General features: G+C 38.8%; 1 protein-coding gene across 1 annotated transcript in view; it reads right to left on the reverse strand.

Annotated features, from left to right (window-relative positions):
• Window positions 1–17037, reverse strand: part of LOC140231236 (MAM and LDL-receptor class A domain-containing protein 1-like) — a 31267-nt gene that overhangs the window by 12956 nt on the left and 1274 nt on the right. Inside the window, exons 2-8 of the mRNA XM_072311381.1 lie at window positions 16587–16852; window positions 10599–10686; window positions 7567–7713; window positions 6587–6852; window positions 6068–6158; window positions 3715–3879; window positions 514–782 (exon numbers count right to left, since the gene is read on the reverse strand). Coding sequence (XP_072167482.1) covers window positions 514–782; window positions 3715–3879; window positions 6068–6158; window positions 6587–6852; window positions 7567–7713; window positions 10599–10686; window positions 16587–16852 — 1292 coding nt within the window. The remainder of the gene's footprint in view (window positions 1–513; window positions 783–3714; window positions 3880–6067; window positions 6159–6586; window positions 6853–7566; window positions 7714–10598; window positions 10687–16586; window positions 16853–17037) is intronic.

Raw genomic sequence — 17037 nt, forward strand, 5'->3', positions numbered from 1 at the left:
CTGTCTTTGAGGAGGATATCAGCGTTTATAGACCTCATAATTAACTATGTTTGACCATTGGGATTGCTTAACAATTTCCCCCAGCATCCATGCTAGATATCATGTGATAGTCTTTTTCGTTAGTACTTTTTACATATCCCCGATTGGAATCGATAAAGATATCGCTCTTGTAGCCATCTCCCTCGCAGACGATGATTATTTGATTAACATCGCCTCGGGAGGTGGATCTTGGTTAACGTCCGAGTTGAAGATTATTATGGTAGCACTGAAGTACTGAACAGAAGCAAAATCATTTGACTAACGTACATCTTGCAACAACGGATACAAGAAGGTGAGCAAAGCACTAAGGTGGTCTTAAAGAGATGATAAGTAAATATCAACATCCTGCACCACCTCACGTGGTGAAGCTCACATTTTTATTGGTTTATTGCCCTTGATTTTTCTTTTTATTTTAAGAAACAGAGGTCAATGTCTCATCTTGTTATATAACCCTTCAGTGCCTTGATGACCTACCTTGAAGGCTATGTTACGTAGGCTGATGTCAATGGCTGCCCTGTGCCACACGTCGCCATGGTCACCGCTTTCTCTCCACGCCGGCGTGCTGGGCAGGCTTTCGCCTCTCGGCTGTATATAAACCTTGAGCTCTTCCACATCTCTACCGTACATATGATACCAAAACACCACGCAGGACTTGCGCCGCTGGGGAGGAACTTCAGGCGATATCAATCTGGCCACAGCGTCTCGTGGCCCTGAAAATGTAGCATCTATGTAGACGAAAAACCCTGCGTACCAGAACAAATAACAATTTATAGCTCTTAAAACTTCACGCTCTCACGATCATGTTTATCAAATTACTTCCGATTGTATCCAAAGACAATAATGTAATGTAATGTAATGTAATGTAATGTAATGTAATGTAATGTAATGATAATGATAATGATAATGATAATGATACAGTTCATCGAGAACAGATGAACATGGACAGGATAGATGGGGCACCTACCACCAATATAAATCATCATCAAACTTTATACATTGTTTTTGAATATGAAGCTACGATTCGACAAGTGCCCATAGCGAAATAAATGTGGTCTGCAGATGGCCATCTGCAGGCCATCCGATAGCTATCCGATGCTATGCCATCCGATAACTATCGGATGGCAATTTCACATGCAAATTAGTTACCATCAGCAAGCCATCGGCTAGCAGATGGCTTGCTGATGGGTACATTTCCCGATGGCTTGCTGATGGGTACATTTCCTGATGGCTTGCCGATGGGTACATTTCCCGATGGCTTGCTGATAGCACTGCGGATGGCTGTACCTACTGGCCATCCGATGGCTATCCGGTGGTTATCCGATGGCTATCGGATGGCAATTTCACATGCAAATTAGTTACCATCAGCAAGCCATCCGCTAGCAGATGGCTTGCTGATGGGTAAATTTCCCGATGGCTTGCTGATGGTAAATTTCCCGATGGCTTGTCGATGGGTGCATTTCCTGATGGCTTGCTGATAGCACTGCGGATCGCTATACCTACTGGCCATCCGATGGCTATCTGGTGGTTATCCGATGGCTATCGGATGGCAATTTCACATGCAAATTAGTTACCTTCAGCAAACCATCCGCTAGCTGATGGCTTGCTGATGAGTACATTTCCCGATGGCTTGCTGATGGGTGAATTTCCCGATGGCTTGCTGATGGGTAAATTTCCCGATGGCTTGCTGATGGGTATACATTTGCCAATGGCTTTCCGCATGCATCCACAAACCACGTCACAATCCTTGTACGTTATAGTAATGGGACAATTTCTGGCAGGTGTATCCGGTCACACGAAGTCAGCACCTTTCAGCAGGAATCTCTGTTACGATCAATTTTCAATATATGTCATTGCCACAATCCATACAGAGACCCTATCATCTCGGTTCATAGAGATAGGCCTACTAGTACTATAAAAGCACTTCCCACCAATATCTCAAAGTCCGATCAGTATATAAGACTTACCATCGCGCAGGTATATATCCAGTGCACAACCACACACAATCCCACGCATAGCAATTTGGGTTTATATGTCTCATGGAGCTTAACGTATCACATGGCAGGAGTTAATTGACACAATTTCCGATGCAAAAACGTTTAGGCTCCACTCCTGATACTATGTAACATTGCTTGGTCCTTTTAGAGACTACCATTAACATCTCGCGGGTTCACAATCACTCACCATTCAGTTGGTACCAGGTAGTCATGTTGATTCATCATCTTCTAGCTGACACTGGATACTACTAATATAAGGCTCATACTGAACATTGCAGCTACACTTGATCCACCATAATTGCAGGCTCTTCAGTTTTCACACAAAGTTAGGACATTCTGTTACTGTGTGACATTAAAATATGGGATAAAATGAGAAACTTGCTTACCTGCTGATAAGAATGATGGAGGAGAGACATAGACCCTATTGGAGTTGTGCATGGAGTGGTGTAGGAATGATGATGCCCAACGGTTATTTCAAAGCTGGTTTAACCAGGGAGGTGGGCACCTCATTGGTCTGACCACAAGGTCATCATCACCCCATACAGTCTCTCCCCCAGTCTCTTGGCCTGGCCCATAAATTTTCTTAATGACACACAAATATATATTGTATATGAACTCCTGGTTTCAGAGACTATGTTTGCTGATGTCTTCCGTGGTGATACAAATGATCAGATTTTTGAAACTACAAGTTTTCTGATGGCTTCCTGATAACTGTTTTTATTTGCCAATGTCATCTTGATGGTTGATGCTTTGCCATCAGCGGTAAGACATCAGCTACCTGATGTCTTCCCGATGGTTAGGTGAGAAGCTGTTTAAAAAACAGAGTTTGCTGATGTGCTCCTGATAGTTATCAATTGGCCATCGGCTAGCCGATGTCTTGTTGATAACTGGGTTAGAAACGATCAGAAAGACATCAGCTACCTGATGTCTTCCCGATGGTTAGGTGAGAAGCTGTTTCAAAAACCAAGTTTGCTGATGTGCTCCTGATAGTTATCGATTGGCCATCAGCTAGCCGATGTCTTGCTGATAACTGGGTTAGAAACTATCAGGAAGACATCGGTTAGCGGGTGATTGCTGATAGCTACCAAATCACTGCCCAAATGCTATCCGATAACCATCGGATGATCATCCGATGGCTATCGGATGGTATTCTTTTTTGGTATGGGTGTGCATTGCTGGCGAAACAAAATCAATCTCACACTAAAACAAACTGAGGTACCAGCGAAGTGTTGAACTGCAAAAGAAAGTAAAATTCTAGGATCTTTTGTATTTGTTTCGTGCTCCTGCACAATTTCGTCTTTTGTTTTTTTTTTTTAAGGGGGAGGCTAGAGGATATATTATACATACGTTGTATTATTATATATTATGATCTCAAGTTGCAATAATTAGCTTATCGCAAAGAAATTTCAATGAAAGACATGATAAAGATACCAAGCATTTTATAACGTAAATTGGCTTCTTTTTTATTTCTTTGAAATAAGGTTGGCTAGGACCCCCCCCCCCCCCCGTCTTCACGGTCATCTGTGTCATCATTGCGAAGTGTGAATTTTGTGTGACGAACGGTGATGTCGATCATCCATCGGCAATTATTCTTCTGATCATAAATACTTGTAATAGAGCAAAGGGAAAAGCTATAACAGAAGGATTTGAAAACATAATGAGAAATGTTAGTATGCCTTACCTAGTTCATCCTTCCTCGTGTGGTCAATTGAAGGTCCAGTGAATCGCCAATATGTGCCGCGATTTGTCCATCTCCAGTCGAAATCATCGGTCTTGTCCTGTTTGTAATGGCACAACTCCGCTTCTTCAAACTGACACGTCACGCTGCTTTCATTTCTATACACGTCTATGGGGCAAAAGTAGTGAAGTGCAAATTATTATCACTATCAGTCTATTTTCTGGCCTGTTGGTCTTTTTTTTTCCTGCCGTCATAACGATACATGGATGCATAATGCACAACGTTCGTCAAGCTGTGAAATGGCACGAGCCCTACAGAATCTGCCCGATGTAGTGTTATGCAGTGATTAATTTAAAGGCAGATCCATCTTATTCAGTTTAACTTCGTTTCAAGAAGAGAAATGTGAGTTGAATCCCCTCTTCATTTTACAACAAGTCACCCTCCTGTAAATCTTAAAAGTTTACTCTGACAGAACGAAGAGGCTTTCATTTTCACTGTTCTACCAGTCACTCGATCATTGGTCCTTCCCTTGGTAAAGGTCAGCGCTACTCTCCCATTTCACTCACCAAAATTAAACAACTACTGAGAAGGTGAAAGCCACTTCCTCCCTCATCTATTTCCGAGAAACCCTGCACAGAAAGATCGGTCCGATCGCCTCTCCTCTTAAGGTCATGAGGAGAGATCTGATTCAACATCCACCATGGGAGCATGCCACTTTCAGATTTCTCTCTGATATTATTGTGAAGGCGACTTGTACTTGTTAACTTTTGGAGTTTTGAGTTAAAACTTTTAAACTCCAGAAATAAACTAAGCTGAAAAATGTAACAAATCCAGTCTCCAGAGCTTATTTTTCTCTCGCTTCTACTTATACATATATGGGTCCTGTTTTATGAATAGTTATAAAATTAATCGTATAGTTGATTTCTATTGTAAGTCTATGGCAGCCTGTGTGGTAAGGACATTTATAATCGATTATCTTTTGATAAATACAAAAGTGTTAAAATCATGCTATAGCAACACCGTCAAAAGTTGAACCAACTTTCTTTTCTTTTTTGTTTAAATCGAGAGCTATTTTTTTGCGCGTAATGTCCTTTTATGATTTTTATCACGATGCGATTCAATACTCAAGAGAATGGCAACAAGAGACCCGCGGGTCACGCGCTCACCTGAGTATCGCAATTTCACCTTCCACGCATTCTTGCACACTCTTACCCGAGAACATTGGAAACTTAGGTCTGCATATGGATCCCCCCTCAACTCGGGGGGGGGGGGGGGGCAAGCAGCCCTGTGAAGGAATTGAGATTCTATCCCCATAGGGATGCTACCAGCTAAGTTTGGTCAAAATTCATCATGAGGTTTTCAAGAAGAAGATGAACATGTACAATTCAGGCTCCATTACAACTGTAGGACTTTTTCCCATCCCTCTCCTGGGTCCCAAGGGGGGGGGGGGGGGGGGGGGCACCCCTGATTCCACCAAACCCATGAACAAACTTGAAACTACAGTCATCAATGTACTAACTCATAGTATCATCTAAGCCCTATCACTTCTGGTTCTACAGAAGATTTTTAAAGGTTCCTTAATTTTAGGGGGTTTGGGCCCCTGGGGACCCCCCAGGTGGGCCATGGTGCCCATTTGAACAAATTGAGATACTATCCCCCTAGGGATGCTACCTACCAAGTTTGGTGAAAATCAGACATGGCGATCTCAAAGTGAAGATGAAAATGTACAATTTAGGCCCCATTAGAACCCCTCCCCACCCCCCTCCCCTGGGTCCCAAGGGGGGCACCCCTGATTCTGCCATGAACAAACTTGAAACTACAGTAATCAATGTACTAACTCATAGTATTAACTTAGCTCTATCACTTCTGGTTCTAGAGAAGAAGATTTTTACAGATTCCTTAATTTTGGGGGGTTTGGGCCCCCCTGGGGGCCCCCTGGGTGGGGCATGGTGCCCATTTTAACAAATTGAGTTCCTAACCCCCTAGGGATGCTACCTGCCAAGTTTGATGAAAATCGGTCATGGGGTTTTCAAGAAGAAGATGAAAATGTAAAAAGTTTACGCACGACGGACGACGCACGACGGACGACGCACGACGCACGACGGACGACGGACGACGCACGACGCACGACGCACGACGCACGACGGACGCCGGACGAAGGGCGATCGCAATAGCTCACTTGAGCCTTCGGCTCAGGTGAGCTAAAAATATATATATATACTAGGCTGAAACAACACTACCACCATAATCGCCAACAGCAACCATAGTTGGCTAGAGCTTGAGGTCGCATTTCAAATCTATAAAAAATAGGAAATAGATAAAAGTAAACTGATAGGAATAAAAACAGAACACTCACGGTGTCCGGGACATTCAGCAAAAGTTATGTTGACGTCATCAATAGCAATATCTCCGCTACTACTTTCTCCCCTCACCGCCTCGAATACAACCTGAAGGAGGAGATGCCAACACATCGTAAGTAAAATAGTACATACAATAACCTTCCGCTAAAAACAAACAAATAATCAACAAAAGAAACTTCTTCAGTTCTAGAAGCAGGATAAATTTGAAGGTGAAGATGGCATTTTAAATACCTGCTGTCATGGTTTACTTGCGTTCACATCAACATGTTCTGTTTTTAATATAACGTCGGCCATTTCCAACATATCAACACACGCAGGCCTATCTCACGATCAAAAGAGAACATCCGATATCGTCCTATCAATAGTGACATAATATCAAATCAAGCTTTACTTGTTTTTTTCCCCCAGCTTTATTCGAATCTACGAATGTATCTATAGCGGAGAGGGATAAGATGCAATGTATGTAACACAAAATAAAACATCCGTCATTACTGTACGATATATTTATTCCACACCTGATGAATAAGAGGGGTTGTTATTTGGACCTCTGCTGCCCTCCATCGGTCGCCACGGTTACCGGCCAAGCTCCAGACCGGATTTCCCAGGGCATCAGACGTCTCGTTCTTGATGTAGACATTCAGCTCGCCGACTTCGTAGCCGTACATGTGGTAGAAGAAGATCATGCAAGACGGCTTCGAGGAGTACCCCATTAGTGGCGGGCTTATCAGCCGGGCAGTGTGACCATCTTGCATGTATGAAGCTTCCATGAACATGTAGTGACCTGTTTTCAGAACAGACGAATGGTTTCCAGAGGTCAGCACGCCTTGGTTAATTCAGTATGGATGCCATGTTCAATCGAGTCATTTTAGTGACTTCGGTCAAAAGTCTTCGATGCTGATGGTATTATTTTATCTCTCTTCCCACCAGCCCATGTTTCCATACTCAGTGTACATGAAACAACGGACATTATCACGCATTCAGAATGATACATAAAGAAAAGTCACACAAAGACACCATGGAAGCTTCACTTAAAAAAATAATAATGACAGTAAAAGATGAGATGCAGAAGTTACCAGGAAGGAATCTCCATCATAGGTTCGTCAGCCAATGTGAGAGCTGTAAAACAATGACGTCATCATTTCAATTGCGAGAAGAGACGTGAAGCGATCAAATACCACAACAAAACTTCTTTTGAATATGAACTATGCACTAGAATTGCGCTTCTCAACTTTGTCCTGCCCGATGCCCACTTTGCCTCATATAATGTATTTCGAGGCCCATAGTTAGATCAAGTACGGATCTGTTTTGTATCATTTTGATCGATATCGCGGAACACCTACGAAAGCTTCGCGGCCCACCGATTGAGAAGCAGAGCACTAGAACAATGAAGCACTCAATAATACATGAGTTTGTCTCCATGATGTTGCTCAGTTTGCGACATTTATCTGGAACAGAGGTGGAATAACCCCACAAACAAGAACAATTCTATAGTCACCGCTTGAGTTCTTGAATGTGTGGTCATATCGCGGCCCAGTTCCCCAAGACCATGTCCGTCCTTTCCACCAGTAGAAGTTAAAGTCATCCGTCCTGTCCTGGGTAAACCCACAGATCCTCTGGTCTTCGAACGTGCACATCAGCGTCTCTACATTTGGTGGAGGTTAAGTGAAAAAACAAACAATTTTTTCCCCTAAACAGACGGTTACATCTCAAAATGTGCCCTCTCGCATGTCTTACAACAGTAACTGATATAGATGATACATGATATAGATGATACATTATATTCCATTGACACGGAATTCCGGGCAAATTCGTTTAAATTTTCACTTGCAACATGACACAGCCTGCAGAATACAACCAAGTTTTGGTGATAGGTAATATTGAATATTGAATAACACAGTATTGTACATGGCAAATAAAGAAGACAATTCACCATGTAGACAGAACCAGTTTGATATAGCCAATTTGGGGCTCTCTCCTATGATTATCGTTATTAATCTCATCTGTTTTCGCAATGTTTAACATCTCTCTGAATGAGGATTGTCCTAAATCAAACCGAAGACATACTAGACCTATGACAGAAACTTATTTTAATAATATCAATAATAATAATTATAATAATAATAATAATAATAATAATAATAATAATAATAATAACGATAATCATCATGAAAACAAATATTATTGCGATCAACTTGTTTGACGCAGAACGTTTCCGCTGCTCCTTGAATACATTGTTTACCCATGAGAGCAGTGATTAATAAAATGTTGGGGTTATCACATTTGCTGCATATAAGGTCAGTTATTTCACCAAACATCTTGCCATATAAAATTTTGCAATAAAGTCTAAAATATGAGAAAATGTCACTATTTTTCTCAATAGACCATAACTGCAGACGGTTTATAGCAGAAATAAGGCTATTTTTACCATAACTGTAATCGTTCAAATTGTGTGTATTTAAAAATACTCGACATTCCCCATACTGATTAACATTTTTGCATTGGTCGTTTCTATCCCTTACTCACAATTCAGATCTATTCTGAAGCAACAAAGGTGGGTTTTTGTTTCATCTGCAAATGGTAGATTATGCCTTTAAAGCGCCTTGACACGGACAGTGAACTAAAATTGCACTGCAGCAAGAACCCACCATTCATAATCAGGTTATATGGAATAATTCTTGCATTAGAATTAATGGAAAAGTTGTTATTAAGCATAATTGGATAAATAAAGGTATTACGAGAATTTATCATATTTTGAATGAACAGGGTAATTTTCTTTCATTGTCACAATTTAGAAATAAATATGAAATTCAATGCAATTTTTTGGATTTTTTTTCTATCATATCTGCAATTCCTCTTAACTGGAAAAATTTTGTTAAAAAACCTCAAACTCAAGATAAAAATTATCAAGAAGAACTGATTCTTGAAATTAACAAAGCTCCTAAAGTATGTAGATTTATTCATAGAAAATGCGTAGATAATTTTCGTGAAGTTCCAAAATCACAAGAAAAATGGAATTCAATTTTGATAGAACCAGTCACTGACTGGAAAAAAATCTATCTCATTCCTTTTAAAAGTTCATTGTCGACAAAATTGCGTTATTTTCAGTTCAAGATTCTACACAACATCCTCGGGGTGAATAAACTGCTAAAACAAATTGGTTTGTCAGATTCTGATTTATGTACCTTTTGTTTAGATACAACCGAGACAATTACACATTTGTTCTGGGAGTGCCCTTATACTCAACGTTTTTTGAGAGAGTTCCAAAGACAAGTTTTGAAAGACGAAGTTATTCTCACATTTAACGATTTCATATTTGGAATCTTAAATGGTCCTTTCACTACATTGAATTCTGTTTTTTTATATGCCAAATATTACATATTCGCCACAAGATGTAAGAACGGTACATTATCTTTGGCGTTATTTCAAAAAGCTTTGAAACACTATTATGAAATTGAAGAAATTATATCTAAAACAAGGTAGAATTACTGTGTTTTTAGATAAATAGAGACATGTTCAACTTATTTGAACTGTCTGATGTTGTTTCGTTAATATAGTGTATTTCATGTTTCTCGATGATTCAAGGATGGGGCTGATGCAACACTTTCATTTGGTTCGTAGTCAAATATATGGAGGTATTTTCTCTCGGAAACTGGTAACATTCGATTTTGTTTGTAGAAAATAATTCCACACTTGGAATCCACCTTGCATACATTTAGTTGTTGCAACGTCAGGTGGATATTGACGTGTTTACGGGTTGCCTGGAGCAACCTTTGCCGGGGAGGTATGCATGAAAATAGTTTAAAGGTCTATGTACCCGCGAGTTTCTTTTAACGTTGTTATGATGTAAGTTAATTTTATGCATGCTTTCGGGCAGGGTATGTTCGTGGCAACCCGGTGGCTTTCTAGGAGCCTACCTGGGCGTGGCGTGTGTAATGTAAATGTATACACTGTACATACTTTCGGGCAGGGTGCATCCTTGGCGTTCCAATGGCTTGCCGAAGTCCGCTGGGGGCCTGTCTGAGCGTGGGGTCGGCGGGTGAATGTTGTTTGCTAATTTCTAGATTTTCTGTCCATGGGGCCTATTAGTATTTACGAATTTCCTTTTATTAGCTGTACATTGCAATGTGGCTGTGCGCGGCCCTGTCGCTGTGCTCAAGTGTTACACTTGTGTACGGCGGCGGGGCTGTGTGTAGTCAATTGCAATGGTCCTGTGGAAGTTATTCAATGTGCACTCGTCGTCGCCATGTCGGGCGGGCCTGGGCGGGCTTTCGGACTGCCAAAAGTTATTTTATCCTATTTTCGCATTCTCGCATGTACGACCCTTTATAATATGTTTTTTAGTAAGAAGATATTTAAATATTTGAAAAAAAATATAAAAAACACAGATATGTGTTTAAATTGTTTGTATCAAGGAAATGTTTTTGTGTTGAATAACTTTGTAATTCCTTTATCTTCTGTAAAATTATGTTGCTTCGAGAAATCAATAAATTCTATCATTTGAAAAAAAAAGAAAAAAAAAGGACCCACCTAGAGGACAGGGTGAATCCTCGAACGTTACGTCATCTATTGCCACGTCACCGCGGTAGCTTTCTCCTACAACACTCTCAAAGATGATCTGTGGGAAAGTCATTCAAGATAAAACATATAGTGATTAAATCTGTGTCATGATAACTGTGCTTGGAATATTTTAATTCTCCTTGAACTACTTTCATTCTAGACGATTACAACTCGAAAAGTTAATCGCATTGTCGATAACATAAGTAAGTACATGTCACACAGATGCGGATGAATTATGAAATTCTCATTTGAAACATATCAAATTATTAAGATGATATGATTCGGAAAATGTAGGATTGTTGATATGATTTTGGCATGATGGAGGCGCGTGTATGGAACATTCGAAAAGTGTATTTGTATGTGTCATTTAAATGAAAGCGTTATGCTCTTGATATCCCCACAATCTGGCGAATGCATTTGGGGTATTAAATTATTTATCACTTGTTCTAATCCCATTTCGTCTAACAGCATAGTCACAACCCACATGGTCTAATCCCGTTTCGTCTACAACCATTTCGTCTAATGAACATCTAGTCCAACTGCCAATTAGCCTCATTACCAGTTGGTCTGCTTCCGGGTGGAAAAACAAATCCAAGGAGACAAAATTGCAATTAGACCATCTGGTCATTAGACGAAACCTTGATTAGCCAAACTGGGCATTAGACCAAGTAAAGATTAGACCAAATGGCTTTAGACGAAATTGATACAGTAGTAGATCAAATGCGTTTAACCGTAGTGCTGTTAGACGAACTGGAAAGTAGACCATCTCATACTGTTCCTCTTATTTCCTTCCTTATTGTTCCTCTTATTTCCTTGCCTCTAACTACTCTAGTACCCCTGGTTTTGCTGACAGCCAACTAGCCCGAACATTTTGTTTGTATGCCCGTGAGAGGCACTTACCCTTCATTGTCACACATGGCGCCAGCCTACCTTTTCACTTTGCGCAGAATCCGGTGCGGTATCTGCCGCGTCGACTTTGCTGTTTTGCCTATGCTGGTTTCTTCCTGTTAGCATCATTTGCGCGCTCAATTGTCAGAGAATTTCTCATTCAAAATGGCTGAGGGGATAAATGCGCCTTTTCGTTCCGTATTGGATGATGAGTTTTTTGATCTATTTAGACCTACTACACCAGAATTTGATTTCCTAGATGATGTTTCTAATTCGCATACATCTTTTTATGATAAGTTAGTTGCCGATAATATGAACTCAACAGCTGAAGAAATGCAGTATGATCTTGATGATTTAACCCAAGCCCCATTATGTAGTTATGTTACTATGAATCAATTTAAAGAAATTCGTAAGGGTTTATGCAAAGACATATTTTCGTTGATACATTTGAATATAAGAAGTTTAAGTAAGCATTTTGATGAATTACAGTTATTATTGGATAACCCAAATAACCCTTTATTTACTATGATAGGACTAACTGAAACGTGGTTATCTTCATGCCCCAAACGATCTTTCTCGCTTGAAGGATATAATGTTTTTGTGAATAACAGACCCGATCGTTCTGGTTCATGGTGGGGTTGCCTTATATGTTTCAAGCAGTTTTGAATGTATTGTTTGTAAAAAATTTGAGTAAAATGAATGACATTGTGGAGTCCCTTTTTGTTCAAATTAATGTTCCTGGTAGTAAAAATATTGTGATAGGTATCATTTATAGACCCCCAAATTCTAATAACAAATATTTTTTATCATATCTCACCGAGTTGCTCACAGATCCTTTATTTGCTAACTCAGAGTCCTTTATACTCGGTGATTTTAATATTGATTTGTTAAAACATACAACAGACAATATACCGGGTGAATTCCTTGATACATTCTTATCCTCTTCTTTTTTACCCCTTATTTCCAAACCAACTCGTGTTTCTAGTCATTCGGCTACTTTGATTGATAATATTTTTTGTAATGTTTTAACTCTCCCAGATTCTTCTATAATTTTGTCTCATATTACTGATCATTTTCCTGTTATGACGCATTTTAAGTATAATCATATTAATGTTAATTCATTTCTTCGTCAGGCTAGGCGTAGAGTAACTCAAGAAAACTTGTTTTCCTTTTGTGCTTCTTTAGATAATGCTAATTGGGAATGTGTGTTTGATACAGATGACATTAATTTGTCTTTGAATAATTTTTTTGATGTTTTGAATAATCATTTGGATATATGTATTCCCAAAAGAAAATACAAACGGGGGAATTATAAAACAACACCAAGGTTTCCCTGGATTACAAAGTCCATTTTGCGATCTATTAACAGAAAAAATAAATTGTTTTATTCATTTAAGATGAAAAGTACTGAGCAAGCACGTTTGAAATACACATCATATAAAAATACCCTCACAAAAATATTACGTATAGAAAAGAAAAAGTATTATCATAAGCAATTGCAGAGATATAGATATGATATAAAAAGTACGTGGAATGTGTTAAAACAAGCTATGAATACATCTACCGAAATCTCTGGTATATCAAAAATTCGATTTGATGACAAGATTATTGATAATTCTCAAGATATTGTAAATATTTTCAATAAATATTTTACAACTATTGGAGAAGATATTGCTCAAGAAATTCCCAATACTGATAAACATTTTACTGATTTTTTGAATCAGTATAATACATATTCTATATTCTTTACTCCTACCACTAGGTATGAGGTTATTGATATTGTTTCTGGATTGAAAAATAAAAAAAGTGCAGGTTATGATGATATAAGCAATATGATTTTAAAAGGAGCAATATATTCTATTGTGGATCCTTTGGTGTATATTTTCAATTTGTCAAACGGTCAGTTTCCAGAACAAATGAAAATAGCAAAAGTTATTCCTATATTTAAGAATGGTGACAATCTGGATATTAGTAATTATAGACCTATTTCTTTATTATCTTGTATATCAAAAATCTTAGAGAAAATTATATATAAAAGAACAATGAATTTTTTGAAGACGCATTGTGTTCTGACAAACTCCCAGTTTGGTTTTCGAGAAAAGCATAGCACCTCTCATGCATTTTTGAATTTTATTGATAAAGTAGCACATGCTTTAAATAATCACTCGCATTTGATCGGTATCTTCCTGGACTTCTCCAAGGCCTTCGACACTATTAATCATAATATATTGCTTTATAAGTTGTCCCACTATGGTATACGTGGGAAGGCCTTGGAGTGGTTCAGGAGTTATCTAACTGATCGTAAACAATATGTTTCAATAAACAATTATAACTCTGATATGAGAGAATTAATGTGTGGCGTGCCACAAGGTAGTATATTGGGGCCGTTGTTGTTTATTGTTTATATTAATGATTTATGTGCTTCCTCCCAAGTGTTATCATTCATACTTTTCGCCGATGACTCAAATGTGTTTTATTCACATGAAGATCCAAATATTCTTGTGCACACAGTAAATGCGGAGTTACAAAATTTACGAGATTGGATACGAGCTAATCAGCTGTCCCTGAATATCAATAAAACCAAGTATATGTTTTTTAGTAACACTTTAGATAATTTGAATATGGATATTTATTTTGATGACACTGTTTTAGAAAGTGTTTCATATACAAAATTTCTTGGAATCACAGTAGATGATAAACTTTCTTGGAAATTTCATATAGATTATGTTTGTAAAATTATTTCGCGCAATATAGGCGTCATTAACAGGTTCAAATTGTTTCTTCCCCAACATTCATTATTCATACTGTATTCGTCTTTGATACTACCTTATTTAAATTACGGAATCTTGGCATGGGGAAACACGCATCAAACATTATTAGATAGGGTTTTATTGTTACAAAAGAAGGCACTTCGAATCATTTGTAATGCCGCTCCTTGCTCTCATACAGCTTCTTTGTTTTCTGAAAATAAGATTCTGAAAATTAAGGATTTGTTTTTATTTCATTTAGGACAATTTATGTATAGTTATAATAATAACTGTCTTCCGCTTATATTTGATTCTATGTTTCCTCGTAACCTGACATACCATAGTTACCCAACAAGACAGTCTAATGAATTTCATTTGCCCCTGCTTAGAACGGTTTTAGCTCAGCAGACATTTATATATACAGGCCCAAGATTCTGGAACTCCCTTAGTCCAGACATAAAAAATGCTCCTTCTTTGTTTTCATTCAAAAAAAGATTGAAATCATTCCTTCTTAAGTCTTATAATGTAACAGAAAGAAATTAATTTTGTTTGTTTATCTTTTTCAGTAAGTAGGTATTGTAAGCACCAGGATGCTATTGATTTTTCATAGGCTTGTTAGGTCGCGTCTTTCGCGGAGTTCCGCATCGCATCCCCTGTTTTTCCTATTGCAAACTTACGTGCCTTCACAGAACAGATAATGTGTTCTGCTATCAGCAATTCCATACAATTGTATATATCACTTTCCCGTCGCTTTTAATGCTCTACACTTCTAATATGGCTAATAGTCTCTGTTGGTTTGATCTTGAATGTACCGATTGATCTAGGCTTTTTGTTCTTAGTTGTCTCGTCTCTTTACTTGTATTTATGCTTCTTCCCTTTCCCCTTTTCCACTTCTTTCTTCATCCCGCACACTTGTAGTTAAGTTTTCACTTTTTTTTCCTGTGAGGTGCCCACGTTGTACAAGCATAGTCTTTTGAGTGGGTACCTCCACTTTTTTTGGCAGAATGTATAAATATGTCTGTATGAAAAATGCCTAAATTTGTAATGATTATTGACAAATGTTATCCTTTGCTATCTATGTGTCATTCCTTCAAACGTATGTCGAATCTATATTTTTTGTACATTCTGTTGAAAGAAGTGAAAATAAAACCTTTGAATTGAAAAATACTAGCCCAAGTGGCAATAAATCTAAAATGATGGGATCTGCCCCGTTCAACTGGTGACCGTTGGGGACCAGGCCGTGTTTAATCAAAGGATCGATTATAAATTTCCTTAACACACAGGCTGCCATATAGACTTAATCTATATGATAGAAATCAACTAATCAATTACAACTCTTCATAAAACAGGGCCAAGAAGGGATATGGGCTGCCAGTCCATCATTGTCAAATCTAATGGTCTTCAGGAACACATTCTCATCGAAGAAAGAACTTGGTGTGCCATGAAATCACCCACCACTAAATTATCTACCACCATGGAAACCTTCAAAACGTTTGTCTTCTCTCTTCCACACTTTAAATAAGGAACATATTGAGAAGACGCTGGATACCAATACCGACAACATTCGCTGCCCTCGTCGTTCGTTTAAACACACTTTTCTGACATCTCTAGCATTTTCTCATTTGATCTTATCTTTTAACTTTTGGTGCTGCTTTTTTATACGTCAATTGTATGACAGAAGTACAGGTAAGCTTTAACTTTCATGCCTGGTTTTACCCTTATAGCCTCTCTTGTTACTCCATTTAATACATTGGTGTGTTATATAAGAAGTCATTGACTACCACCTGTTCTGATTGAAGCGAGAGATGAAAAATTGTTTGTTCATTTCCATCTGAGAAGATGGCTGGATTGCCCATATTCAGCTACGTTAAGCTGGTCTTCCATGGGGTCCAGTTGGATGTGAAGTGGGACCACTTCACCGGGTTAAACACCCTGCTCTTTGCGATGAATGAATGAAGCGGGTTCTTTTACGTGCATGAGTTGTTGCTCTCTCATACACGGGACCTCCATTTTATGTCCTATCCGAGGGACAAGATGGTCATAATACTTTAACAAGTTGCAGACTGCACCACTAAGGGCCCTGTTCTCACAAATGCACACGCAACTAATTTCTGTTTTCAAAAAGTGTGAATGGTATTCATATGGTGCGCAAAAATATGATGATCACTAAATCTTTTGTTAAAGTATAAATGATCATCTTCTTGTGATATGTTGCCGAAGGGGAAACAATACTGCGACCTAGCGATACCACAAAGACATAAAAACATGTCCAGACAATTTCATACCAATAGGAAGGGTAATGAAAATCGTATCAAGCCTATACCTGAAAGGCGTAGTTTCTCTGAGAAATGGTTATGCTGGCTTTCTGCCAGACGGTGCCTTGGTCCCCGCTCCACTCCCGTAGCGTATCCCGATCAGTGCTGTTCTCCCGCTGGAAGAGGATGCGCAGACTCCCCACATCCTCCCCGTTGAGCTGGTAGTAGAAACTGAAACACTTGTCGCCACCGTTTGCGACCAGGGGAGGGGTGAGCAAATTGGCGATGTCGCCTGGCCGACGCGGGTTCGATGCCTCCGTGTAAATATAGTAACCTGGAAGGAGGACGAGAGGGTTGCAAAATCTCAAAGAACATCTAATTTCAATTTCATGTATAATAAAACAAACTGAAACTGAAATGTTGATTTTGTTATGATACAAAGTCAAGAATCACGTCAAAAACGTGCAACAGAGAATTATGTCGTTCAATAATGTCAGATAAATTGAAAAATTGGTTTAA

The sequence above is a fragment of the Diadema setosum genome, chromosome 7, assembly GCF_964275005.1.
Source record: "Diadema setosum chromosome 7, eeDiaSeto1, whole genome shotgun sequence".
Classification (NCBI taxonomy): domain Eukaryota; kingdom Metazoa; phylum Echinodermata; class Echinoidea; order Diadematoida; family Diadematidae; genus Diadema; species Diadema setosum.